The 27,436-nt window shown below is 49.2% G+C and overlaps 1 protein-coding gene and 1 long non-coding RNA gene across 3 annotated transcripts in view; one reads left to right on the top strand and one right to left on the bottom strand.

Moving 5' to 3' along the window:
* Window positions 1-27,436, bottom strand: part of LOC126541662 (zinc finger protein ZIC 5-like) — a 149,281-nt gene that overhangs the window by 53,101 nt on the left and 68,744 nt on the right. Inside the window, exon 2 of one of the 2 annotated variants that reach the window (XM_050188524.2) lies at window positions 2,331-8,638. The exons of the other annotated variant lie outside the window; for it this stretch is intronic. Coding sequence (XP_050044481.1) covers window positions 8,139-8,638 — 500 coding nt within the window. The 3' untranslated portion in view covers window positions 2,331-8,138. Of the gene's footprint in view, window positions 1-2,330; window positions 8,639-27,436 lie in introns of those variants that run through there. 2 annotated transcript variants of the gene reach the window in all.
* The window catches only part of LOC129387617 (uncharacterized), a 74,703-nt gene continuing 66,512 nt past the window's right edge, over window positions 19,246-27,436 (top strand). The window contains exon 1 of the long non-coding RNA XR_008614794.2: window positions 19,246-19,395. This is a non-coding gene — a long non-coding RNA (uncharacterized lncRNA). The remainder of the gene's footprint in view (window positions 19,396-27,436) is intronic.

The raw sequence follows: 27,436 nt of genomic DNA on the forward strand, positions 1-27,436 counted from the left end.
GGCTATCGCGGCGTATTGTGGTGCAAGTGGAAACGATCGCGCCGACCAATCGGCCCAGGGCGCGGAATCGAATCCCGGCCGCGGCAGTCGCATTTCGATGAGCGCGAAATGCAAAAAAGCCCGTGTACCCTGCATAGGGCGCACGTTAGAGAACGCCAGGTGGTCAAAACTAATCCGGAGCACTCTACTCCGGAGTGCCTCATAATCATATCGTTGTTTTTGGCACGCGAACCCCAGAATTGAGTTTTTTTTTTTTTTTTCACATGTCCATGTGGTAACGGAGCAGCGCATTTAAGACCATAAGTGCTGAACCTGGTTTGCGCAGTATCCTATATAGGACCATTGTCTCCGTCAAGGGGTGATCGTCCATTTTGTCAAGCGCGATCACGAACTAGTACTGAAGCTCTGCCAAAGTTGGTTGAATAGTACATACTACTCCTTTGGAAACAATTTAGTTAAGTGAAATTGTATTGCAATCGGCTTTTACCTGGTCCGGATAAGTCGAAAGTTGTCGTCTGACGTAACGATCTGCGCAGGGTTTATCGAACTGTAGTGGTTGCGCAAGCCAACCAGACCGCAGTAAATGTATCTTCACGCAGGTACAAATGAGGATGACCAGAATAATGGCGAGCAGCGAAAGCCTCCCGCGTCATTAACGTTTAATAACCCCACAGTCATTAGAGCTCATATTTAAGCGTTGTGTGCATCCAAACAAGACAGAAGTTAAGAGGAAGCTGGAAACCTGAACTGATGGGCAGTAGTCGAACAAGGAATGGCGCTTTAAGCCAACGCTTCGACAAAGGGACACGTCTTCGTCGAAATAAAAACTGCTTTCGTCTCCCGTTCAGGCTAAGGGAGCGTGAGCTACGCGTACATATTAACGCTGCTAAGGAAAGCAGTTGCTGCCCTGACTAAGGCTAGTCCTCTTGTCGAAACGTTGGCTAAAGGCGACACGCCTTGTTCGACTAATCCTCACCATAATCGGTGCACATGATTAAAGTGAGAGAGTAATCGATGAGCACCAACAAAGATAAGCACAACGTCCGCTCACTCCAACGTCGTTGTGTGAAGTGGCGTTGTGCACGACGTCCGCGCACAACGTCACTTCACGTAGCGCAACTTTTGTGCCATGCACATTTGTGGAAGGCATTGCTATTCCGCACGACACTTGCCGCGCATACTCTGCGAGGCGCTCAACGCCAACACATGATGAGGGGTCTGCAGGCTTCGCTTTCGGTGTTTCGTATAGAATAGGCACCGGGCGCACTTGAAGAGCACGTTTATTTTTTTTATTTTTTTCCCTATCTTAGCCTGGTGATTCTGTTCGCTCGCTCGTGATCGCTCGCTCGTAGTATTTCTTTCTTTCTTTCTTTCTCTCTTTCTTTCCTTCTTTCACTCTATTATGTAAACGAGCTGGGTATAACGACTGAAAGTTTCCATGGCGCACATTTCATCCACATAGTCGGTTTCACCTCGCTGATGGATGTTCTGCGGGATAAATCTCTCTCTCTCTCTCTCTCTCTCTCTCTCTCTCTCTCTCTCTCTCTCTCTCTCTCTCTCTCTCTCTCTCTCTCTCCCTTGCTCTCTCCCTTGCTCTCTCCCTTGCTCTCTCCCTTGCTCTCTATCTATCTATCTATCTATCTATCTATCTATCTATCTATCTATCTATCTATCTATCTATCTATCTATCTATCTATCTATCTATCTATCTATCTATCTATCTATCTATCTCTTTTCTGTTTCTTTCACTCCGCAAAAACACGTATACGAAGACATCTGTGGTCTTGAAAAGTTTCAACCCACATGTGTCGTCCAGTAAGTATACCGTATTGATGTTCCAGGATTACCGTTAACTGGGATACTAAATGCGGAGGTTGGAAACAACACGCTTCCGGGCTATGTACGCTACTTTTTTTGGAAGAAGAAGACGAGGTGTTGTTGCAAATCGGCACCATAACATTTACAGCCACTGAACAAGTAGATTCCATGCACGTTATTTTTACTTTCTTAGTGAAAAACCATCTCTGTGGGCCTCGCCAATAACCAGGTTTTGGTAAATCAGGCAATAAAGCAACACATTTTCGCAACCAGTCGCTGCGCGTTTAACATGGGCATGGGCATGGACTAAGTAAACATATAACAGGTTCGTTTGTTCGTCTGTTTGTTTGTGTTTGTTTGTTCGTTGGTTTGCTTGTAACTGCACATTCAGTGCCATACGCAAGCTTTGCAGCGTTCCTGTTTCCGTCCGCAGGTCGACGTGCTCAAGCACATGCAACGCTTGGCGTCGTCTGTTGCGGTCGGATTGTATAAGAAGACAGGACAAATTCAACTTTGGTTTTCGCAACTCGTCTTTTTTTTCTCTTTCTCTCATTTAATGCTGCATTCACTTTCACGTCCTACGGTTTTGTCCAAGTTCATTGCAAAAATAGACGACGAGTGCATTGCATGCTCTATCACGTGGGATTTTTCTTCTCGGCGGGATGTCGACCGGAGGGTGAAAGGCTTCGGGCCAGGGAGAAGATGTAGATAGAAGAGGTGTTCTCGACGCCGTAATAAAATAGAGAGCTCAAAATGTACACAGACACACGCGCACACGCACATATCACGTACACAGACACGTCCGCATAGAGCGCACAAGCATGCATGTTCATGTACAGCGTCCTCTATACACTTCGTCAGTTCACGTCAATTCACGACCCGGTCACTCACAGTCATCCGTCGTTGCCTGCGCGCCGTTCACGACAACAGCTGTTTCTTCCACTGGTAGGCACAGACACACACAGACACACACAGATAATGTTGTCCCGCTTCTGCGCATGCGTGTAGATGCGCACGGCCGAGCGGTCTATCACGTGACCAAGCGCGCGCAGTGTCTCTCTCCTCTTGCTTTCTTCTCTCGAGGCATGACTGGTGCGTCGAAGTACGTCCGCTCTGTTTGTGGTCCCAAGGCGCGGTCGACGGCTGTGACGTACACACACGGTGGTCCGCCGCCCGAGGCTCGACAACCCGATTTCGCACAGGTGCGCGAAACACACGCACCGGCACATGGGCGCAGCTTGACTTTTGCGAGCACACACAAACACACACGCATGACAACGATCGTGACACCGAAACACACAGTGGATGAAAAACGATGGAGGCATATATCTTACAACATGGGCATGCAAAGCGAGGACGCGAGCCAACGCCGTATGTTCTTCGCTCAGATCGTGCCAAAAGTTTCGAGGCCACCGTGCGAGCCGCCGGAGCTCTCACTGCGCCGTGTCGCTGTGCAGCCTGCCGTTCCTTAAAAGTTGCACATGAAAATTGATCGGGTTTCGCTTCCCAAAACTGTAACCGGGGCTTGAGATAGGCCGAAACCTAGGGTTTGGGGATAATTTTATCCATCTAGGCTTCCTGATAACAGACTGAAATCTGCACTGACGCCTCTTTGCATTCTACCAGCATCAAAATGCGGTCCCTGAGCTACTGGACTGACTTTTAGGCTGTGTACTTGGCTGCTGTTTTCTTTTATTATTGTTGTCACTAGATTGTATGTACTTGATTGTATGCCCCCCTTACTCAATCCCCATGTAGGGGCCTTGTAAGGTATTTTACAAATAAAATAAAAATACTGAGCCACACAGGCATTATTCAAGGCCACGGAGATTTAGAAAGACAGAGCCCGCTGACGTGAACACTCCGAAATGCAAAGATTGCCTCGAGATGCCTGCTACTGGCCCGGGTGATAGCTCTTGTCGGTATCGCGCTCTGGCCTAGATACTTTTGGCAAGGACTGTACGCGCATACGAGGAAATGTGCTCCATCGCTTGCCTGCCTTTGACTATAATACACAGGCGCAAAAACGAATGGGCTTTTCTGCAACACCCATTCCGCCAGATTTTTGTTTCTATTCTTATCGGTTTTCTGCAGATAAGCAGATAATGAACTTGCCTTTTTCTTTCTCTCTCTCTCTCTCTCTTTCTTTCGCTGGCCTGAGATCAAACGCTTTAGGCGCCCGTTTCATCATTTGCATTTTTTTTCTACTTTCAAATTTGTACGCCTGAAAACCGCTTTCGTTGCCCGTCAATGCACTGAACAGCACAATGTGAGAACGTTGAAAAAGAAATTCTTTTTCTGTCAAACCATAATGAAACAATATGAATAAATAGTACAAAGGTTAGAACTGTACGGATTTATGGGTTCCAAATATGGGTATTTCTAGTGAACCACGCGTCGGCCATCTAAACATTTGCGATTGTGAGACGACGTCTCAGCCCATTTTGGTTTCTTTGAAACGGAAGTAGATAAGCAAGAGTGGTACTCAAGCAAATTAGACACTTGTGCACATTTTCGCAGGATATTGTTTTGCGAAATTTCGGCAAGCTGTGAGAAACACTGCATGCAGTAATAGTTTGGTGGCGACATAGCCGCAAGATCATCATTGGCTCTTGGAAGACGAGTGACAGTTCTCTGTCCGTCGGAGAAGATGAGTGGGCATGGTGACGATGTCTTTTTTTCTTTTTTTCGTTTTCATGTTCAGCGCGATCACACATAATCAAAACGAGGTTCACTGGAGCGAGCAGAATACCGCACGCCCTGGCCTTGACTTGAGGAGCGTTGCGAGGAAAGAGCGGTACTTCGCGCTGCTATACGTGTCACTGTAAGTATACACATCCACCGTCGAAATGGAACACTGGGATCATCGACTCTCGCGCCTGATGTGTGACGTCACGCTCGCTGCTGCCAATCGTAGACACGCGAGTGACGCCGCCCGCCACACAAAGACGTCCCGCATTTTGCAACCTTGCGAAGCGACCAAGCTCTCGGATGACGCCGCGAGACATGCGGTGTCAATACTTATTCGCCGCACCATGAAATCGCGTAAGCACAGTCGCGCCCGCGACCTTTGCTCCATGCGATCTGAGGTAGTGAATGCCGCTTAGAAGGGCACAAAAGGTTAAACACATGACGCCCAGTTATACAGGCGCCACAATACTGATACAGCGAATAGTTCTCTGTTGCTGAGAGCAGACGCTCGTCACGCGAGGAGACGTCGAGAAAGCGAAAGGCCGGTGGTGAATCCCCATTCGAATTCTGAAAGCACGTCCCTATGACGTCACAGACTGCGTCAGCGTCATTCTCAGAAAGCTCAGAAGGAACGGTCTCGAGTCGCCAAGCCTGTGCTGTCGCGCAATGACGTTGTGGCTGCCGTAGTATGAACGCTAATAAAAGTTCGAGGAGAAAATTTTGGCATTCAGTTGCAAATTTTCACACTAAGATTGCCTTAGTTACTGCCTAAGAAAGCACTTGGAGGTATGTATACTGGCTGTATAGACATAAGTTGCTTTACCTCGTATGATGTTTATTTTGTCTGCAGCTTAATTATAGACATACTGATAGACTAAGGTTAGTGGAACGAATAAGGACAGGCCCACAGATTGTATGAAATCAGTCCGCATACCTTGTATACACTGACAAATAAATTTCTGTGAGGGAAGATCGAGAAAAGTTTTGTAAAGCGGTTTAACCTGATTTATTGTTCAGCTCCAGTCTCCTTTCAACACTGCCTGTGATTACGCGTCAACTTGCCCGCGCCCAATACCTTCCTTTCGCGTAGGAAGAAGATACCTGTCCGAGCGCACAGACAACGATAATGGATGATAATGGCTATACCGATAAGTAGTTTGCAAGAACTACGCGTTTTAACCGTCTCGTCTTAGGTTGCGCCTTGCTTTAATTTTAGCGATCTTTGTCATCGTTTGCTTACTTATTGAGTGCTTTGCCTATCTTATTTATTTATTACTTGATTATTCGTTGATTGATTCCGCACGAACGCGAAATTAAATAAGAGAGCCGCTTCTGCTTCCTACATCGTTACAATGTCACATGACCAAAAAAAGGAAAATAATAACGCCGACTCCTCAGGGATGAATTCAAATACGAGAGACTCCTGAGGAGACAGATGCAAGTGGTATGTGCTAAGTCTCATTGTCTAAGCATCCAGGCTGACAGATCTCATTCTTTAGCATGTCTTTTACATGCGCGTAAACATGTATTTATTTTGTTCAAAAATTGCAAGATATAAGCAAGTCGCCTGTCTTATAAGTAGAAAATCAAGCAATCTTATGAACCTAGCAAGTTGTTTGACAGGTTGAAACCACAGATGCTTTTCTTGCCAGTTCAGCAATTTTTGTTCTCCGAGACAGAATACACGGGTCTCCTTTGGCGGTTTCCTTGTGTTGATGTATTACATTCTTTCTTTTCCTTTTTGCGCTCTGCTGTTTTTGGTTCGAATGGCTTAAGAAAGATGGTATCTCTTCGAGTAACTAAATGGAGACTACTTCATCTTCGTGAAACGAACGCCGCATTTGCATACACAGACGTACTTTAGTTGTCTAACCCGCTGAAGGTCACGCCATTGTTTCTAGTGTTGTGGACGGGGCCACGTATGTCCTTTCCGATCGTGTCCTTATGTTTCTACTTTTTCTTTTTTTCTTTCTTTCGCACGGAAGTAGGCAGACACATGCTATGATCGCCCTGAGATCGCCGATCCGGCTAAATACAAATGTCAGAAGCGGCATGGTAATACACAGTAGGAGAAAATCATTCCTATCACAAGCAAAAAAGAACACAAGCGTTTCTGCTTTCATTCATACATGCTAATTTCTGTCAATTTATGCAAGGCAGAGAAAACAACAAGAAAGAATGCCACACACACATACACACACGAACAGCTGTACAGTTCTCATGTGTGCTCAAGAGCCTAAAAATAATAATAATGATAACACACACACACGAACGGTACAAGTGTCTTTTCAGCGGCAGGCCTCCAGCGTTAGTGGTGTTAGCAGCAAGTGTTCTGCGCACTTCTTGCTGCGTCCAAAATTTTAACATTTAACAATAATATTTCTTTTTCGTACATAAATACCTTCTGATCTCACAATGGCAATGTACATTGAACACACCGCACTAATGCAGTTCGCAGTGTTCTGTGTATTTTTTTGGAATGCACTTCGCAACCGTGGGCGTGGGCGCTTTGAGATAATTCAGGACGCTTTTGATGTCATAATAGCTCTTAGTCCAAATGACGTATTTCCTGCACAGAATTCAAGTCGAAGAAGGTAGCAAACGTTTTGCAACGGTTTTGGAGACCGCGAAACCGGACGAAAAAGAATAGTGCCAAACGGCAATGTATACGTGAGAACGTGAAGATGGGCCATGGAAACCGTATTTATGTGACGTGATGTGAATTTACACGCATTTTGGACGCAGCTAGAGAAGTGGCAAGCCAACGGAACGCTTTGTCGTGAAATGGGCCGGGAAAATGAAATTAAGAGAAGGATAAGCAGACAGAGTATCGCGTTCGGCGCCCAGCGAGTCACCAGAAATTAGAGTCACAGCAGGTCGGGAATCCGGTTCTCGTATATGCAGTGCGCGGCAAGTGCGCGCTGCCCCTGAGCATCTCCTGCGCGTTTGCGCGCGCACAGCCACACCGCGCAAATGCTGCACGCCGTACACAGTGGTGCCCGATATTCGGCCGTGGACCTGCGGTACTCTTGGCACGATGTTGTCGCGCCACCGCTACCTTACACGCGTCGCAGCGACGTGGCAGTCGCCACTGACAAGCACTCTGCGGAAGGCATTGTCCGAGTGGCGCAGTAGCGGCGGCGCTACAACGGCACGTACAACGTTTCCGTTCTCTCGCTGGGCCGCCTTGTCGCGCTATAGATTGACCGCGCTCGCTGGCACGTCTCTGTTTTCACCAGGCATCGCCTCGCTCCCCGCGGAGGTCATGACTACGGAGTTCGTTTTACACTGGAGCAGACAAACACGAGACGGAGGCCGAGGGAAGGAACCGCTTTTCTTCCTCGACGCCTTGTGCCCTGCCTTCCGAGTGAGCGCTGGTTCAAAAGCGGACGTTCTCAGCGCGCGTGCCCGATGGTAGCACGGCCATTGGGCCGCGAGAGGACGCGGTTTCAGCCGCGGCGGTGGCGCTCTCCGCGCGGCGGCGCTGCGGCAGACGTAGCGGCCGGTGTGAACGCCGCGGCGGTTGCTCGCCGCCGCGTCTCGTGGCGGCGGCGTGCGGGTGTTGCCGAAGGGTTCCACGCAGGTCGTGGTGGGGGTCCTCAGAAGCCTGTAGCCCCCGTCAGCCGGGGTCAGTACGGCGGGGGCGCCAGGTGGTGTGTGTGTGGCCCGCCCAGCGGCGAGTGCTCGTTGCTGGGCGGCGTGGGCATGCCGCCCGTCTGGCACACGTACCACTCGTTCAGCGCCGTCGATGCCGGCGCTGCCAGCTGGTGGGAGGCCGCGGACAGCCCGAGCGGCTGCAGCGGCGTCCCGGCCAGCGCGCCGACGGCGGGATTCGCGGCGTTGCAAGAGCCCGTCACGGTGCCGAGGCTCGCTGCGGTGATGCCGGCCGCCCCCGGGTCGCTCTCGTAGCCCGACGCGGACGACGAGGAGGGCGACGGGGGCGGCGACTTGCCGTGCACCTTCATGTGCTTGCGCAGCGAGCTCGGGTGCGTGTAGCTCTTGTCGCAGCCGCGGATCTTGCAGTTGTACGGCTTGTCCGAGGTGTGCACGTGCGAGTGCTTCTTGCGGTCCGACGAGTTGGCGAACCGCCGGTCGCAGCCTTCGAACTCGCACTTGAACGGCTTCTCGCCTGCGAACAAGAGAGAGAGCAATCAGACACGCCGACAGGCTACAGCTTTGGCACTGGATAAATTGCTCAGCCTTCTCTTTCTGCGATACCCGATGATAAGTGGACACGAACAGTACTTGTCGGAAGCATATACACGAGAAAGGTGATGTGATCGAAACTTGCTTAAGGCTGTTTCTCGGGTTGTCGTCGTCACCCTTCGCAGAACTAAACAGTCAATTTCCCCACAAGAACACCGCCATACGTATGTTGTAGTCACGCGCGTCATGCATGGCTTGGCGTTGTTTTGTCAGAAGCTGCAAACATGGGAAGACCAGGGTGAAACTTCCAGTCGGGTTAGATAAGGTTCTAATACGTAGCAGAACCAGAACCAAACGCAGGTGATTGTACGTTATGTTGTGTACACTTGAGATTGAATGACGTATAAATTCTTAATTTATATTATGCGACTTGTTTCGTTTCTTCACCCCTGCTCGTAAAATTAAAGAAAAGGTGTGCCACGCACGAGCAGACAAAACTAACTTTAATGTATGATGTCAGGCGCATTACGCTGAACAAGAAAATGGGATTGCAACCTGGAACATGTGATTTAACATATCGACCAATACATCAGCATCTGTTTTTCGGCCTTAAAACTATATTCCTCGCACGCTGACAACACGCGGGCTGTACACATGGAAACATCGCGGTATTGTGCAGGAATCAGCTCATTTGACGACAGACAACGCATTATTCTGTAAGCGCACTTCACGCCGCTACTTCGACCGAGCCAAGACTGCACGCTACAAGCGGAACGAAAGTGTAACCGTGTGGCGTGACGTCTTCAGTCCTGTCAGTCTCACTTCCTTGCTGTAGCCCTATTACAACATCGCGATCCTCGTTATGACGAATTTGATGCGCGTGGAAGCCAGCTTTCGGAACTAAACGTAAGGTTCCTGCGTGGTTTTTAAGGTTCTAAGCTTGGTGGTCTTGCAAGCATTCATTAGATTAAAGATTGTTCAAAGAAAACAAAATTGCAGGCTTTTTTCGCACCTCTCTGTTGTCAAGACTTGAAAGCGTCCAGCGGTAAATCACTTTCATTATCTACGGTCTATGTCGTATGAATGTTCAAAAAGTTGAGAGGCGTGCTGCGCGTCACAGCGCATTTGTGAGAGAGTTGGAAGCCTGTCAACAACAGGAACGGCGCGACACATCAAGCCTCGTGCCGTGCTCGTGGAAACGGCTGCGCGCGAATAGAGGAAGGAAAAAGTGGAGAAGGAAAGGCAGGGAGGTTAACCAGTTTAGCTTAACCGGTTTGCTACCCCACGCATGGGGATGTCACGTACCGCGCAAGAATGACGGACTGTAACTGGCGATGTGTGTGCTGTGTTATGTGCGAATAGAGAAAGAAGCAGCCCGCTTATGCAATCCCCATCGAGGCACTCACGAACTAGACTTCTCGTTAGACGGCGAGGCAAAACTGTTTCACAGCACAAAAGTCGAGTAGCCACGATGACCCGATTACCGCGCGAGCTGCTCTGCTATATATACATACGTGTGCTGTGTGTGTGTGTGTGTGTGTGTGTCGACGATCTACGGCTCGCTTCCGCGTAAAAATCTGCTTTTCCCCGGGGTGGCGACCGCATATTTGTGGGGTGCACTCAATCGCCTGTCTCTTCGAAGAGGAACGCACTGCCGCCACAGAAGCCGTGAGCAACTACAGCCAGGGGCAGTTGTATCCCGGTGGGCGCCCGGAATGCGTGCGGTTAAGAGGGGAGGTGCCCGCGTAATTGCACGGGAGGGCTCGCGATATTTACCGCAGCTGCGCTTCAGGGCCACGGTGGCGCGTGGCTAGAACGTGAGGTGCCCGACCCACCTCCACCTGGCGCCCTCCCCCCACGCCCGCAGTTCTTCCGTACTGCAAGTTGCGCACGACCATACATAGTTGTGTGCAGCCGGGGGCGGTCGCCGCATTTGTACACAGCATGGCTCACTCTAAAAGGGAATTCTTTTTTTTTATTTGCATAATACTGCAGACCTCATGTGGTCCAAGCAGGAAGGGCAGATAACAAGGCATATTTACAAACGCCATAAAGTTATTACATAGACAAAAGGTTTGACACATCACACAAATGAGCGAAAGAAGTCAAAGGAAATACATTGCACATCAATCTGCACATCAAAATTCATTGCTAAGATTTCTTTCAAAACTGTCACTTGAGACAATCTGTTCAGGCAGTGCATTCCAATCGTTTATTGTGCGCGGAAAGTATGAGTATTTAAACAAGTTTCTTAAGAAGTTCTGTTCAGTATACGACGGTTGCTGTGTACGGTTTGAGGAATTATATTTTTTTAAGAAACCACTGTTTTATGCATCGTAGCACAAAAGTAACTGGAAGACCAATACATTTTGATGGACACTTTGAAAATTATTATCTCGGAACTGGTGCTGTTTAGAGAATTCGTTCCAAATGGATACGCCTTGCGAACTCAGCGGCTATAATTCGCAGATTGAAATTTATTTATTTATTTACAGAGTAACTACATCGGCATAAAGTCATTACGTAGGGGGGAACAAAACATAACCAGTAAAACAGAAAATATTTTGCGCAGATATACTCCCAAACAGAAGCACCACAATAGCATTTAGAGAAAGACTAGTAAGGTGGAACAAACAGGTTTTCAGTATATATAACACATACAGTTGTTTTACAAGAGCGCCATCACAGCATAGAATAGAATAGTTCGTTATTTGGCACATTTACTATATACTAAATGTGTTGCGCAAAGCAACTAATTAAAATTTAATTAGCGTAATTACGTTAATTATTCAGTTGAACATTTTGATTTCTCATAAATGTAATGGCCGCCTCATCGAGTAATTTAGACGAAGGGTTAGAAGTGTGCCATCTGCCATAGACAATCTTTAAAGAATGTTGGTGCAGCTAAAAAAATACCCTGTATATATATGCACACCACTGACACTGAAAGGCTGTCGCCACGTAGAAACGTCGCTGTTGTTTGCCCCATTTTGTTCCGAGAATATCGAAACGGGCCAGAAAAAGCAAAGCATAGCCACGCTTTAAGAATATCCCCCGCCATGCTGGCGTTGGAAAAAAAAAACAACAACAAATATGCAGCTCCAGCGCACATGTTGCAATTCATATGTCAAGTGAAGCTTAAGTCAGATGGTTAATCACCCTATACAACTAAATGCACTAGCGCACAAGTGAGTTGCTTCATCTCGGGCAATGTACAACCTCGTGCAATGTCTAGCACCGCAGAGCTCACAACCGTAATCTCACGCCACGTTTGTTTATGCACTATAGACCTCAGACTCTGCCCAGGCGGCGCTGCGGAAGAACCCGTCACCAGCGCCCCCATCGCAGACTTGGCGCGAACTGAGTAGTGCAAAAAGAGCTGCCCACAAGCGAAGGTGCATAGGCCACAATGGACCCTCCGCTTCCGGTTGTGTTGAGGCACGGTTTCCGAAAAATCAAGGAGCTAGAAAGCTTCTTCCGCCCATCCACGCTTCGGAAAGGGAGGAAGCGCAGCAGGGCGAAGTACGTGTACAATATCAAAGAAGTCTCAGCTAGGTGTTATCTCGGCGTGTTGCAGCTCGCAAGTACAGAGAGCATCAGGTTTGTTTATAGGCATATCAGCATGAAAATCTAAGCATTTCAAATTCGTTCTTATTAAAAATGTCCTGAACAAAAGACTTAGGTATCTCCTATATTTTTATGCATGTTATTATTGTAATGTTCTTTCTCGCAATTATTTACAGAGAGTAAATCCTTCCATAGCCTTTTTCAGGGCAGCAAACAGAAAACGTTTTCCACGGCAGCAAACAGCGTGCGACCATAACGAAAGTAAGCTTCCTACAGTGTCTACGCGCCGCATCTTTTTTTCTCGCAGGAGCTACAGCATCGCTCAGTACCTTTGAACTTTTCGCAGACGCTTCGAGCAACAAGCGCGCACAAATAAATGTAAATAAACTCGACATTTTTTTTTACACACGTACGTTACTTCGCAATTACTCATCCAGTGCTCCTACAGCAACTTTATTGCTCATATTTGAAAAACGCAGTCGAGCAGGCTCAGCACATTGTCAAACGTGCTTGTTGTATCGGCGCAGGACATACAAAATACTAAAAGTAGAAATGAGCTCGCGATACAACGATGCTCTAGAACAGGATTTTGAATTCATAAAAGAACCAAAATGTTTGGTTAAACTGACCTGCCAAATCTATCCGTTCCACTTGTTGAGTTGAGCGGAGGCGGACGTCTGTTAACAGGTGGAAATATCAATCGCACATACGCAGGATGGTTCGCAACGTTGTTTTTTCTGTTGCCAACGAAGTGGTGGCTGCAGATTCTTGAGTTTTCGCTTGGTTACCACGGTCCTCCGTCTGGTCTACGCAACGCAATTACAGCAGAACTAAATTGTCGCATTTTCTCATGCGAGCCGCTGTGTTGTGGGGAATGCAAGTAATTCGATTACCCAACAGGTTGAACGGCCTGTATAGCGCTTTATGACAGTTCGGCGGAGCGTCCGACTAGCAATTCATAGCTCTTTGTCTGGGTGTTAAATGCGCAAAACACTCGCAATATGGACCAAAGTCTAGTTAAATCGTTGTTTCGCAGTCGCTAGCTACATAGGCAACTTAGCAAGGGTGTCGGGCTCCGCACTACTCAATTACTGCCTCTTCGCACCGGCAGGTGGCGCTACGCGTCTTGCAAAACTCCAGAGTCTGACGTCTATATCTGTTCACATGTTACGGCTCGCCGGCGGGTGCACAGTGTCAGACCTCGACGTATGCCGATGTGAAGAGGTTGAAGGCGAAGTTTTGTGTTTGTCGAGTGAAGAATGGTGAGGAAAGAAGCATGGGGGGGGGGGGGGGGGAAGTGCGGAGAGAAGCGCGACACATGTATGTATATATGTATTTCAGCATTCCATTCGCCTATGTCACAGTGGCACATATATATCAATCCCAGCGGGCCAATAATGCAGTACAACAAACATCACGGCCCGTATTTACAAAAAGAATTTCTTACGCCGGAACTGTTCGTAAGGGAAAATTTCAGTCAATCGCGATGCTGGACATATTATTTGCGAAGGCGGTCAGCCAATGGCAAAGAGAACTTACATATTATACGAACAAAAAGTGTTCTGAATTCGGCCTCAGAAAGCTAAGAAATACAAAGAAGCCATTGAATATAATACGTCGTTCCATTAAGTGGTCCGTATGCTTCAGAGATACATTTGTGAGCAGACATTGTACGCATAGGTTTTGTCAGCGATTTCTTTTTCGGTTACGTTTACGAATAACAGACGTGCGCACACAGGCACTATACTCTGCCCCATTTTGTGCTAGATCATATAAACCGCAGTTTGCTTGAGCTTGCATTCGGCACGCACATAACGTTTATATAATGTACTATATCCGCATACACATTCGCCGAAATACCGATCGGCCCAGTTGCAGCCACGTTAAGCCCCAGTGAGTTGCGGAAAATATAAGTAAATAAATAGACAAATAAATAAAATAAGAAAAAAAAACAGGAAAAGAAAAGAAGAAATCAAAAGCTTCGCTTTTTTCGTGTGCATCACTGTCACGCTTTCACTGTGTGCATCATTTACGGACGCGGTAACTAAGTGCACTGAACAAGCGCAAATATATCGGGGAAAAGAAACGATCTTGCATATGGCGCGCCTTCTTGATGCGTCATCACGCTTGCGAGAAACCCATGGGTAAAACTCCTCGCGTTTGAGGAGTACGCTTATGGCTGTTCCGCATACATACAAGGCACACAACGGCAATTGCCAAAGTTGCCCTCAATTAATGCGGAGTGCGAGTCCTCCCCGTTCTTCGTTCTCTCGACGAGAAAATTCCGCGCCGGACATCTCATCGGCGTCGTTTCATCGGGCAATCGTCGAAATGAATCTCGTCTCCCTGACGCGGCGCGCACGTGCCCAAAGAGCCTCTTTCGATCGCCTCGAAGTGCCACTCCCAAAACTACGATTCCAGCCGCCGCCGCTGCTGCTTCTGCTAGCGCGTTCTGTGGCAATCAAGGAACACATCTCCGATCTCGGGGAGTGTACACCTGTAGACACCTGTGTCCGACGGCGACGAGGAAGATGCGGAGGAGGAGAAGGATAAGACGCGCAGAGAGTCGAGTGTGTACGTGCGCGCGAGAGAGGGAGAGCTGCGGTGTCGCCTGCGAGAGAGTTGAAAAATGAGAGAGCGCGATGAGCTGTCGGAAGCGAGGGGGAGCCAAAAGAAAGAAGACGAGAGGAAAGGCGAGCACCAACCAGCCACAGAAGGAAAGACGCTCCGAGTTACCGATGCGCGGCAGCCAGTTGTAAGAGAGCGGGAGATTGCTCTGGCGGGGTATGGCTGCTGCTGCGCATTCTTCGAGAGAAGCCAGCAGACTATATCGAGTGAAAATTTATTGCTTTGTATTACGGACGCCTTTTTTTTTCTTTTCTTTCCGCGTGGTCTCTTTCGCCTCGTGCGATGCCTCTTCAGCCGGTGTGGCCCCCGGCTGTGCGAGCGCGCACCGTGGTCGATGAGGGTGTGGATCATTCCCTCGCATACTTCGCGGTGGCCCTCGAAGACTGCGAAGTTTGTCGTCCCGGAATGCGATTCGAAGGGGGTGTCCCGTGCATTGGGGGCACCTTAAAGATCGCCTGGTGGTCAAAATTAATCCAGAGTCCCCCACAACGGCGTGCCTGATAAAACCACAGAATTCGTACACTTGAATTCATTCTTGAGAATTGAAAGTCGATTACTTCGGGCCGTAGCCTGCATCGATGTTCATTAATTTCTGACAGCGCATTGCCATTTCGTTCCTATTTCTCCTCAAACTTCCCAGAAGTAATAATAATAATAATAATAATAATAATAATAATAATAATAATAATAATAATAATAATAATAATAATAATAATAATAATAATAGATAGAGTGTCCGTGCCCTGAGCTGTCCATATGGTTACACCCCTGTGGGCTTCGGTTTGTATTGGCTAAAAACAAACGTGTGGCGCTCAGCGTTGTTGTACTGCTTAACCTTAGGGAAAACACGGGGAATGCGGGAGATGGAAATTCAACACGATGAGAAACACGAGAACAAGGGGAGAGCAGGAGCCCACGTTTCGACAAGCGGACTTTTTGAAAAAAGACAAGTCCACTTGTCGAAAGGTCGGCTCCAGCTCTCACCTTGTTCTCGTGTTGCTCATCCTCTAAACTTTACCAATTCACAAAATTGATATCGAGAGTAATGTGCCTTCGTGACTCGCATGGACTGCACGGGCTTTACGAGTATACCTGTCGACTGCGAGCGGACCTTTATTACTGGCTTGCGGTGCACCGATCGAGTTAACCGCAACATAAGCTACATTGTGCACGTTTATCCGGCACTTTCGGTGGCATATTCTATAACTTAATGTTCAGTATACATACTTCACTGTATGTTCGGAGCACGTCTTTACAGCAGATCTGCTATCGGTACAGAACTATTCAAGAAAAATCAGTAGGCCGCTTGTCATCTTGGAGACATGCCTGTAGCAAACACTAGCTGGTAGGACTGAATTATGCTGAAGGGACAGAATGGCTGTGCCCTCATGTGGCTGCCACAGTCCCGTAAAATCATATCGCTCCGGCGCCGCGAAAACGACCATACAAATCGCCGATGTGCGTCGCTTCTTGTTTACTGATCATATCCTCACGTGTAGTATACAGCTATGTATATAGAAACGACTGCGAAATGTTTGTTCCCTAACGTTTAGACAGCAGATTTTTATCGAAACATATCGCGCGACATCAGGAGGTATACGATGCACGCGAGAGCCGCAGCCTTGAGTGTATATAGGTACATATACATGTACCTATATACATATGTACATATACCTATATGTACCTATATGTACATATATGTATATGTACCTATATACTATGTACATATACATATACCTGTATAGGTACATATACATGTACATCTATATGTATACATGTACCTTTCGCTCCTCCTTCGCTCCATCCATAGTGCGTTGCTGTAGGCCGATGACTAACGAGATCCATTTTAAACCCATATCGCAGCTCGTTCTCATATTGATGGGTCGGCTTCTAAAGTGCGCGTTTACCCCCGCCGGCATTAACAACGCAGACCCATATCAAATGCCTCCTACTCTATAATATACACGTGCGCATACGAGTATACGAGCTCGCGCATCGTGGATATTTATTACTATGAGTGAATGTTCAAGGGGCGGCGTCACCACGGCGGCCTATCCGTGCGCATGATGCGCGCGCGCGCGCGCGCGCGCGCGCGTGTGTGTGTGTGTGTGTGTGTGTGTGTGTGTGTGTGTGTGTGTGTGTGTGTGTGTGTGTGTGTGTGTGTGTGTGTGTGTGTCAGTGGCGCACACAGTGTGCGCAGGCAGCAGCAGCACCGCCCCAACTGATCCGGGGGGAGAGTCCTCGCGGCCAGAACGCGGCGCGGTGCTCTGCAGGAATCTGCACCAAACCGGTCCTGAGTTCGTGTGAGATCCGGATTTGGTCCCTGACAAATGGTCACCGCGGGATGGGGAGCCATCTTTTCAGGCGCCTCCTCGGAGTCCCATATACCTGCTGCCGTCGGTGCACACAACACGTTGTCTCTCTTCGCGCGGACGTATACGCGCGCACCAAGTTGCGCGCAATCCGCCTCGGTTGCCGCGCCGGCGCTGCTGCGAGATTCGTGCATTGGCGCCCTCTCCCCCTCCGGCCGGCATTGCATGAATCTAGCTCGTCTCTCGATTTTCTTTTATCTTCTTTCTTTATTCTTTTCCCGCCTCTTCTCGCCCATTTCTTGGTCGATGCTTGACGTTATTGCTACTCGCTTGGCGCGCGCAGTCGGAGAGGTCTTTCGCTCCTCGCAAATTGTCCACGTCGACGTAAAAAGTGTGCGATATATATATATATATATATATATATATATATATATATATATATATATATATATATATATATATATATATATAAATGCCTTTCGAGAATATTTATCTCGCGGAGAGATTAAGGGCCGAGAGGGCTGTCTATTCGTTAGCTGCGCTTCCCGATGGCCTGCGTGTTCCGGCCACTGCGAAGGGGCTTTATCCATTCTGCTCGCGGTTACGTGGGTCCTTCCAGTTTCGGTCCGTGCTGTCTGCCGTATCAGGCGCGTAACATGAACGTCCTAGCGCGTGGCGAGAAGTCAACGTGCTTTTGAAACGACGATCTATTTTGTCTACTCTCTCGAAACAGCGCACTTTTACGTCTAAAGAAATCAGCCGTTGCATATAGCGTACAGTGGGCACTAACCGCTGCACGAAACGCCCGCACAAACAGACCCGGTTGCGACGTCACTCCAAGGCGTCCTCAAGATCGCCTATATCGCAGTGGAGCGGAAGCAGAAAGTTCATGTATAAGCAGTGTCGGATGTGATAACGCATGCAATACTTTCTTTTTTTTAATCAGCAAAGAATGTTTTCACTTCTTAATCTTCATTCACTTCTTAATCCCATGTTGGAGTGATACGCACGAGTCAAACTCTATCCGAATTATTTTTCACCTGTAAAGGCATATATATACACAGGTCACATAGCATGTGTTTTTGGCTGCTCTGATACGCCCTATGGACCTCAGAAGAGCGTTTACTCTCTCGTGCGCAACGGTGGTAATTTCACATCTCTGCGGGACGCTTATCAACCAGGACCTGCAAAGTACTTCCACATTGCGTGTTCGTGGGCGTCGCGTGAGCCTGTGTGAGCGCCTCCACCTTTATAATCTCACCCTTGCCATCGGGAGTAGCCTCTCAGGCCTATACGGCTGGTGTGTCCTGCTCAGCTCTTGCAGAACACTCTCTTTGAACCACTTTCCTGAACAGTGGAAGGTATCTCCTTTTGTTTTTGCTCACGATGCAAACTTGTACGTGACTCGGTTTGGTTTCCGCAGAGGCGGAAGCACACCGCAGGAGCTTTGCTATCGAGAAAGGACCGGCACACGTGCGGCAGTTTCGCCACCTTTGATGATACGGTACGTGGTACCCTCCTCACGGTATATACGGCCATTTGGAGATAAAGCAGCGATTTCCCATGCTCTATATACAATTATCGAACGAGATCAGCGGTTAGCTCTGCGATGCAAAAGCGAACAGAAGAACATCAAACTGCTCGATCGGGACCCCAGTCACGACCGGTTCGAATTTTGATAGTACGCAAGAGTTAAAATTGGGGACCACGCTCCTGCAGGTTTTGCCGTGGAAGATGAGACGGGCCAGCTTAAGAACAAGGAATGCGCCAGACTGCTAGCTGTACGCGCGCGCGCTCACGACGTTGGGGCAGCTGGGGGCGAACCGAGCCTCGCTTGCTTGGCCCCGGGGAGGGCTGCGCGCTTCGCATTGCGGGGTCGCATCGGAGTCGGCGATTTACCCGAAAGCTCGCGGCGTACGCTTCCTCGCTTTTCTTGCTCCCTTTGCTTGTCGTCGTTAGTCTCTTTCACCTCGCGTTTTCTCCCGCGAGGCAGATAATCGATGGGACGGCGTCGGCTAGGCTGTTTTTGCGAGAGTGCGCTGCAGTGCTGCTGCTGCCGCCGAGACGGCGTTGTCTCGGCGGAGGAGGCCACGACGGCGGCCGAACATCGCGTGGCTTTGGGAACCGGTCTCCGCGAAAGCGACCACCGCCGAGGGGGCAAAATATACAAGCACTGGAAAACAACAGCAGCAGCGGCGGCAATGACGAAGAATAAGAAAAAGAGCAAGCATAGGTGAGGAATACCGGGGCGGGGGAATGAGGTGCCGGAGTTGGGTGGTGGGGGGGGAGGTCGCGGACGTGCCTTCAGAAACAGTCGTGACCGGAGAGCGCATGCGCATTCCCATAATGACCACGGCGGCGGCGGCGGCTTATGGGATGCGCCGAGATGGTTCGCGGGGCGCACGCCCGCGCTGGGATCATATGTGGATCAGGCTCGCGGCGCTGCAAGTTACCGCAGCAGAAGCAGCAGCAGCCCTTGCGTGCGTGCGTGCGTTTGTTGAGGGAGGCGAGGAGCAGCCGGCGCCGAAGGAGGAGCGTCCTCCTCCTCGCGACGGGCGGTCTCTCATCTCTCTCTCGCCGAGTTGTTGCCGCGACTGCTCGTCGTCGCTGCCTCAGCGAGCGATGCCTCCGTCGTTGTTGTTGAGGCCTCCGAGCACGCTTTCTATATGCCTCCTCCTCGAGTTCGGCCGCTGACTCGGCGTACGGCCCGGTCGGGAAAGTGTGGCGTGTGTGCCGTACTGGCAGCGGGGCGACCCTTCTTCGCGAGAAATGAAATCAAAGCGGAGATAAGTAAAAGCAGCGCTCACGCGCGCGTGTGCGCGCTTTTGGAGACGCCGCCGCGAATTAATCGAAAGCGGCCGGCGCCGCGCTTGACCCCCGAGCGGCGGCGGACCGAGAAGCCACGGGAGCGAGTCGTGTGTGCGTTTCGCGATGAGCTGCCGCCGTCTGGGACCCGAGCGGCGCCGCCCTATGGCCCCGACGAACTGACGGTGCTGTGCCCTCCCGAGCGAGAGTGAATTTCAGATCGCTTTGAAATATGGTGTCATACACGACTGCCGCAGCAGCAGCGAGCGTTCACGGCGGCGGCACTCCGAAGACAGCTCGAGGCGAAGGAGAGCGGGGCGTTTCTCCCAACGTGTTGTCTTTGGGACATCAACCTCCTTCCCTCACGCGGAATGCGAGTGTTCGATTTCTTTTTCTGTCTCTTCGCGGTGCGAGAAGATTTACTTGCGCCAAGCGCCAGACGTCAATGGAAGGCCCCTGTACACTATCTCGGAGCTGCGCAAGAAAAAAGAAATAGTATGTGGGCCGACCGGTCAGAACATTCGACGAAAGTCCCGCCTGCCTCCGTGACGCGTCCTTTGTGGCTTCATTGCCGCACACCTCCCGAGAGATGAAAAAGTGCAGGTACCAAAAAAAGCGTGCACTATAACTTGTCACACGTGAGCGAATATTGGCATAGGTAATCTCTGTGCGCTTATCGACAAGAAAAAAAGAAAAGCGTGCGTGCGTGTTTATGCGTCAAGATAAAAAAAATTACTGTGATACGGTATAAAGACACAGCCTTCTTACCATATTAAAAGACATGTGCTCTCGTTTCGAAACCTGTAAAAAAACGCTAAACGCTAAACGCAAATATGCACACATAATTATTTTCTTAAACTTGTGACGCCCATAGCATATATACAGTGTTCTCGTGGTTTAGCATAAGCTTTAAGGGGCACAAAGGCAAATATTAAGTCACGGTAAAGTGATAGATTAGTGCTCGAGAATCTATAAGACTTCAATATTATCGCAAACAAAGCCTTAATAATCGAGAAATTGAGGTAAATGCAGGACATGATTAGAGTCTGCCAGGGACATTCAAGTATACTTGCCCGATGACGAGAGCACTCAGTTAAATTCTGCCACTAGTACTCAACAACTCGTCCGAAAAAAAAAAAAAACAAGAAACAAGGAAAACGTCCTTATATTGCATTATAGGACGAAATAAAATGCTACTTGTACAGTTCTATTTCATTTTTAGAAAAAAGAACTCATTGAAGTTACCCTTGACAACGACGCGGGCGGTCGAAAGGTTTCGTTTTCGCTCGACTCTGCGCCGACCACGCTTTCGCGTTTCAGTAGTGTCGTTATCGCGTAGTGCTGCGCTGGTTTTGCTGGCTCGCGAAACTCGCACAAACTGCAAGTAGCAGAGAATTCGCTTTCCACGTGATGTCGCGAAATTCCCGAACGGTCTACGCCACTTGACCAAAAAGCAGCTGCAGCGGCGTCTGTTGGGCGCCGTTTTACTCGCCGACGGCAGCAAAGGGTGGTGATGGCGTATGCAACATCACCACTTCCCCGGTTGGGTGGCGGGAGATTTCAGTTTCGAAAAAGGTGTTCGGACCCTTAAGATGCAATTTTCTCGTAAACGAAGTCTTTTCTTGGCCCAAAACAAGCGTTGCGAGATTTCTGTAATCGTATTTAAACAGTCCACGTTGACTTATTATTTGCCTTTAGCGTCCCTTTAACTGCGCAGTAAGCATGCAAGCCAGCCGTAGAAAAGAAAAAAAAAGAATCATAGCAACCGAAAAGAAGTAATCGATTATGTGACGCGCTGGCATTCCAGACGACACGCAGAGCTGGGAAAACACCCGCACGGCCAATTAAATGCGCCGCGAGACAGCTTGCATTCTGCTGGGGGCACGCGTTCTTTGACAAATACCGCGCAGCAAAGAAGAAAAAAGAGAAATCTCCAAACAAAGACGCGTCTTGCTTACAAGCGCGAAATGCTTCTTCCTTTCTTTTTCCGTGCATACTCTGACATTTAGCGTCTTCGCACGCATTGCTGAGCGGAGATTAGAATCCCGAAGTTGCGTTGGCACATTTATCGTCTCGAGCCGTTACGTGTGCAGCGAAAGGGCGGCCTCCCCACGAGGCCTTTTCTGAATACGCTCCCGCTGTGTTCCGGATGTATGAGCTATTTACAGCAAGCGGCCTTATTATTCTTCTCTTGCGATATTTACAGCGATATAGGTATCGGGGAAAATAACCTCCTCCTGCCTCTGCATGTGACTGAAAACTTTCATCGTGGGCAAACTTTCCTGCGTGCAAGTGCCGCGCGAACCGGACAGTGTTGTACATCCTACATACTTTCCAGAAGGCCAGATAGTGGCGTTGATTGGATCATGGCTACATACAGTAAACAGCGCTTCGCGAGGAAATACAGACGTGGCGACGCGCGTTCTCCCGTCGACCTTTTATTTCACCCGTCGTCGTGTGCTGCTCGGCCTTGTAATGCAATGTAATCTAATCTATATTTCGTGTATTAAGCATGTTCACACACTTTTGTTTGATAATTATCTTTCCACGGGGACTTAAGAGGTTCTATTTTATTGAAGTCTTTCTCTTTCTCTCCCTCTCTCCGTCAGTGATTATGGCAATAGCACGTCACGTTTATGATGAATTGCTGGCCTATTATAGCACATGGTCATGTGTGCGTACACAAATAGACGTTATTCGAAGCCGCCAACTTTACAAATCTATGGCGTCACCAACATTTCATTTACACAGACGATCGGGATGCAGTGGAATGCTTTTATGGCTGCCGAGATGCGTCGGTCTGTGTATATTTGAACACCCAGCAAATGAGGATTCTCCTGAAGAAACGCATCGCTGCTTAGCTGCATTCAAAAATATTCTTAAAGCTAAGCATAAATTGATCGAAGCTTAGACTTTGTGCAACACTATTCTCTCTCCGCTTTAACCAGAAAGCCACTTAAATTGCGCCACCGTCCAAATTTATTGACAGCTGAAGATGTGCATGTATACAGTTACACAGCTCTTCGGCGCTCGGGCCCAAAGATGACGCAGGTCGTCGACATTCAATATTTTCACGGTAACACTCGTATCTAGCCCGCCGTTGAGGTTTCTCTCGTGGACGGGTATCGCCCGGTGACTTAAAACCCGCGTCCATCATACCCTAGCGAAATTACGCAGTCCATTCAAATCTGAGCCTACTAAGCGCGCTCTCGACAGGCCTTTTCATTTTCAGGGAAGATGGCGCTATGCACCAATGCTGCTTTTAGCAGCTGACAAGCTACTATATTAATGCCGTTATGTGAAACCGCCCACGTACTCGAGCGCAGCTGTAACACCATGTACAGGTCGCGTAAGCGACTGGTGATGAACTCTTCTGTGTGTTAGAATTCCGAAGTAGTTTAGAAACATCATGATTTCCGATGACACAAAGTTTTGTAGGTTTACTTGTATAAGCTTATACGGTGACCCACCCCATCACTCTGTCTTCGAGCTTGAGAAAAGGTGTAATCCTGATAAATGCGGATATATAGATGGAGGTGGCACTTTGCGCATTTAAAGGCACAGCCTTCCAACACGCTGCCAAAGTAAAATCTGGCGGCACCAAGTATAGTTTTCAAGCAGGCGACAAGAATGCGCAACCAGACGAAAGACGAGATCATAAAACTATAGAGGACAAGCTGCTCATCTCCGTTCTCTCGCTTGGTGGTCGTGTATACGGTCGTACACTCCGTGTTCCTGCTTGGCCTGGCAGAGTTGCGTCGCCTCACACGTCATAGCGTCGCCGCACCGGGGTCCACGCGGCTTCCAATCGGCGCTATATACACGATAAACGGATCCCCACAGGGAGAGACGCACGCGCTGACAAGGGAAGCATGTCTTCCTGGAACAAGCCGTCACGTGTGGCGTATACGCTTCAGGTGAAAACTGGAAATCGGCTTGCCAATCGCGCGGCAGCGGTGACGAGATAAGGGCGCGGGGCCCTCGCTCTGCCGCTCTAATGGGCGCGCTAAGCAAAACGCCAAAAAACGCGGGCAGGGAGATAAAAACGGCGCAACCGGCGGCTGGAGCAGCGCAGCGAACGAGCGGGCGGTCGCTCCTCTCCCGAAAAAAAAGCTGCCGTGCGCGTCAGCCATGTAAGCGACGCCCTGTCGCTTGCCTGCCACGGCTATGTCGCTTGGTCGGCCAAGCGGTGCCTTGCCGAGTCCGTGTGTAGTGCGTGCGTGCGTGCCGTAGCTATGGAGAAGTCGATCTAAGCCGTGGCCAATGCTGAGCCGTGCAGAAAGCTGGTGGTGGTGGTTCGCTGCTGCTACTGCGACGCGAAGGTGTACGCGCGGTGGATGCGTTCTTTTTTTTTTTTTTCGTTTTTTGTGTGTGTGTTTGAGCGAGTCTCTCGGTGTTGGGGCAAGGCAGTCGAGGTGAGGAGGCGCGATGCGGAGGAGCTCGTTGCAGATGCTTGCGCGGCTCGCTCGTTAGGGCGAGTGACAAACGACGGGGACCTCCGGGCTGCGCACACGTCTTGCGGCAGCGCGCATCTGCGACTCGCGCGCACAGTGCTGTGTACCCGCGTAGCGGCCAACTTCCTTCTTACTCCCTCCCCCCCCCCCCCCCCTTCTTTCTCTGCTACGGTGTGCTTTCCTTTTGCGAATTCTTCTTTTTTTTTTCTCTCTTCCTTTGTTTTCCTTTTTTTTTTCTCGCACTGGGCTTCTGTTCTCCTCGTGAGTGCTGCGATTGCAAGTCTGTGTTCACTATTGTTTTCCCGCTGTGGAGCTGAACTCGAGCCATAGCTAAACCCCGCGGCACAACTATTAGTCGCTGTTTTCTTTTCTTTGAGGAGGTGTCTGACGGCACAAGGATGATGTGTCCATAGGCAACACGTCGCTCGATACAAACAAAAATGGAAGAAAACTAGCGTTCGCGTCTCTATATATAGGGCTTGTTAACCTCCCTGCCTTTCCCTTATGACTTCTCTCTCTCTCTCTCTCTCTCTCTCTCTCTCTCTCTCTTGCTTGGGCAGGCGACGTTGTGGTGCAACGGCCGGGGGGTGCCATCTGAGAAGAAACCTCGATACGGATGCACGCAAAGGAATATGTGCGCCTAAAAAGTATAGAAGACATGTGCAAGGCCTGCAGCATAGATGTGCACGTCCCGCTCACCCTATTCTTATTTGCTCCTTAATTAGTCGGACTCAGATATCTATTTTAAGTGCTTGCAATTTTCGCCCTGCGACATTTGGAATAGATTATACCCGTATAGACGTTATTAAAACTCGTACCATTGTACGACACAATGAAAACTAACCGAGACGCACCAATCGATACGATTATGATATCGGAAGGCTGACGTGTAGTGATAAGGCACGATAGATTAATGTTTTTTTTATTAATTACCACAAATGTTAGATCAGAGTCTGCGAAAACGTTCTTGAAAATCACCTTAAAGTAAGAATAAAGAGAAGCAAGTTAGACTGCTCTAGATTGCCCTTCTGCAATACAAATGAGATTATTTTTGCAGGCAAAGCAGGGTTTATTCCAGACGGAACGTAAATATATTGGCGTCGAGGGCCACCACAGGAGAGACCGGCGCTGCTATCGCTGTGACGTAGTAAACGACATCACGTGACTCGCCTTTGCCGCCGTCAGGCACGCCAGCGCTGCTCGCTGCCTTTCATTCCGAAGGTAGTGATTTGGTTTATTGTTTCAGCATGGTTTGCAGCTGGGTGCTGCTGTGCCGAACGTGTTCGACGGAGCCCAGTGCGAGTTTTCATGCGCACCCCAAAACCAAGCAGCAGCAGGATGCATGGTTGATAAAGCTGAGAATGGGGAAGCAGCCCAACATTCATTATCGCGTGTATATGGCAAGCACTTCCGCGAAGAAGATTTTGTGTACGGCGTTGGAGCTAAAATGTTCGGTTAGTACGGCGTGGAACTTCCCGGGACTTCCCGGGACGTTTCCGAACCAGCTCTGCATGCAGTGACACGCCACAGGTTTCAACAACGCCTCGCGGAGATTAGCCAGTGGTTTAATAGTGAAAGGGTATGAAATAGTTACAAAAAATAAACCGATCGCTTAACCTAACAACGTTCCGTGGGCTTTTACGCTACACAAAATTGACCAAATGCCCGTGAAAGTGTACTCCGTATATACTTGGCGTCAAAATAACGTCATCACCAGCGCAGCCTGGACGCGAAATTGAAGAAGCGGAAGACTTATTAAATAAATTTGGAATAAGCTCTAAAGAGTATCAGGCACTCCGCGTGCGTGCGCGAGCTCACGGAAGCTTTCCTCCCCCTTGTGGATGAGGCAGGACAAGATCCTGCCTCATCCTAAAACGCAACCACTTGCATCGCCGCTCCTTTTTCTTTCCTTTCTTTTTTTTCGTCCAATGAGGTTTTATCTCATTTGGTGCGTTTCGAGCAAATAGCTTATTTTATTCTTTTCTTTGCAAGAGAGAGAAAAAAAAATCAGTTATATATATGTTAAAATTATTTTTTAGTCAGCTTGAACTTGCTCTACACCGCTAGGTGCTGTATGTTGTCTTTCTTCTTGTATTTTTCTTACTTTCTTTTTTAAATCAAGAGAAAGTAAAGATTTTTTTTTTTTTATAGGCAATACTACGCACAGTTATATTTCGTCTATACTCGAAATGCGAGCGTAAGAAAGGAGACGACGATCGACTTCTGCGAAGAAGTGCTTGGGCCTCGCGGCAAGGGCCCCATTACAACCCTGCCTGCCCGCGTCAAAGCGCCATTACCGGTCTCCATGCGAAAACCATTTTTCAACTAGAGACAGCGACACAGGCATAGAGCACGCGCTGCGTGCTTGCGTGGGCGACCGCCACAAGCACGCATAAAGGTTAATGTCAGTGCGAGCGAACCGCTGGTCACATGCCTTTTCTCTCTTTCTTTTTCTATTCTTTCTTTATATGTGAAAAAGCTTACGGCGTCGCTGGAACCCATCGCATCCCGTTCGTTGAATCGGAGGCGGCGGGCCGCATGCGTCCGCTTGACGCGACCACCTTTTCTCCCGCGCGGCATCCAATTGATGATCGGCCGCTCTCTCCGCGTCTCTCAGCAGGTCATCGCACAGACAGCGACGGTAGACACGGAGGCGCGCTTCGAACTGCGGGATCGGCGCGCCGTTTTTGTAGCGACCTTGCTGCTCTCGCGCGGCCTCTTTTGTTGTGTGCGCGCTCCGCGGGAGGCCGGAGCTTCAGCCGGCAAAGAATGGAATGGACGCCGCGGACTGTCCCGGAAGCGCTCTACGCTCCTGCTCCAAGCGGCTCGTAAATCATTACGGTCAGCTGCGCGTCGTGTTAGCGTCCCGCGGCCGCTGTCCTCCTCCAGGGCGCGCGGATGATAAGAGGCGCGTGCGAGACGGCAGCGCGACGCATCGTTTTGTATGACACGTAGGGGACGCGGAGGCGGGACCCTATAGGTGCCCACTCGCTCGCCTTTCTCCCGCCCCCGAGG

Source organism: Dermacentor andersoni, chromosome 2 (genome assembly GCF_023375885.2).
Source record: "Dermacentor andersoni chromosome 2, qqDerAnde1_hic_scaffold, whole genome shotgun sequence".
NCBI lineage: Eukaryota > Metazoa > Arthropoda > Arachnida > Ixodida > Ixodidae > Dermacentor > Dermacentor andersoni.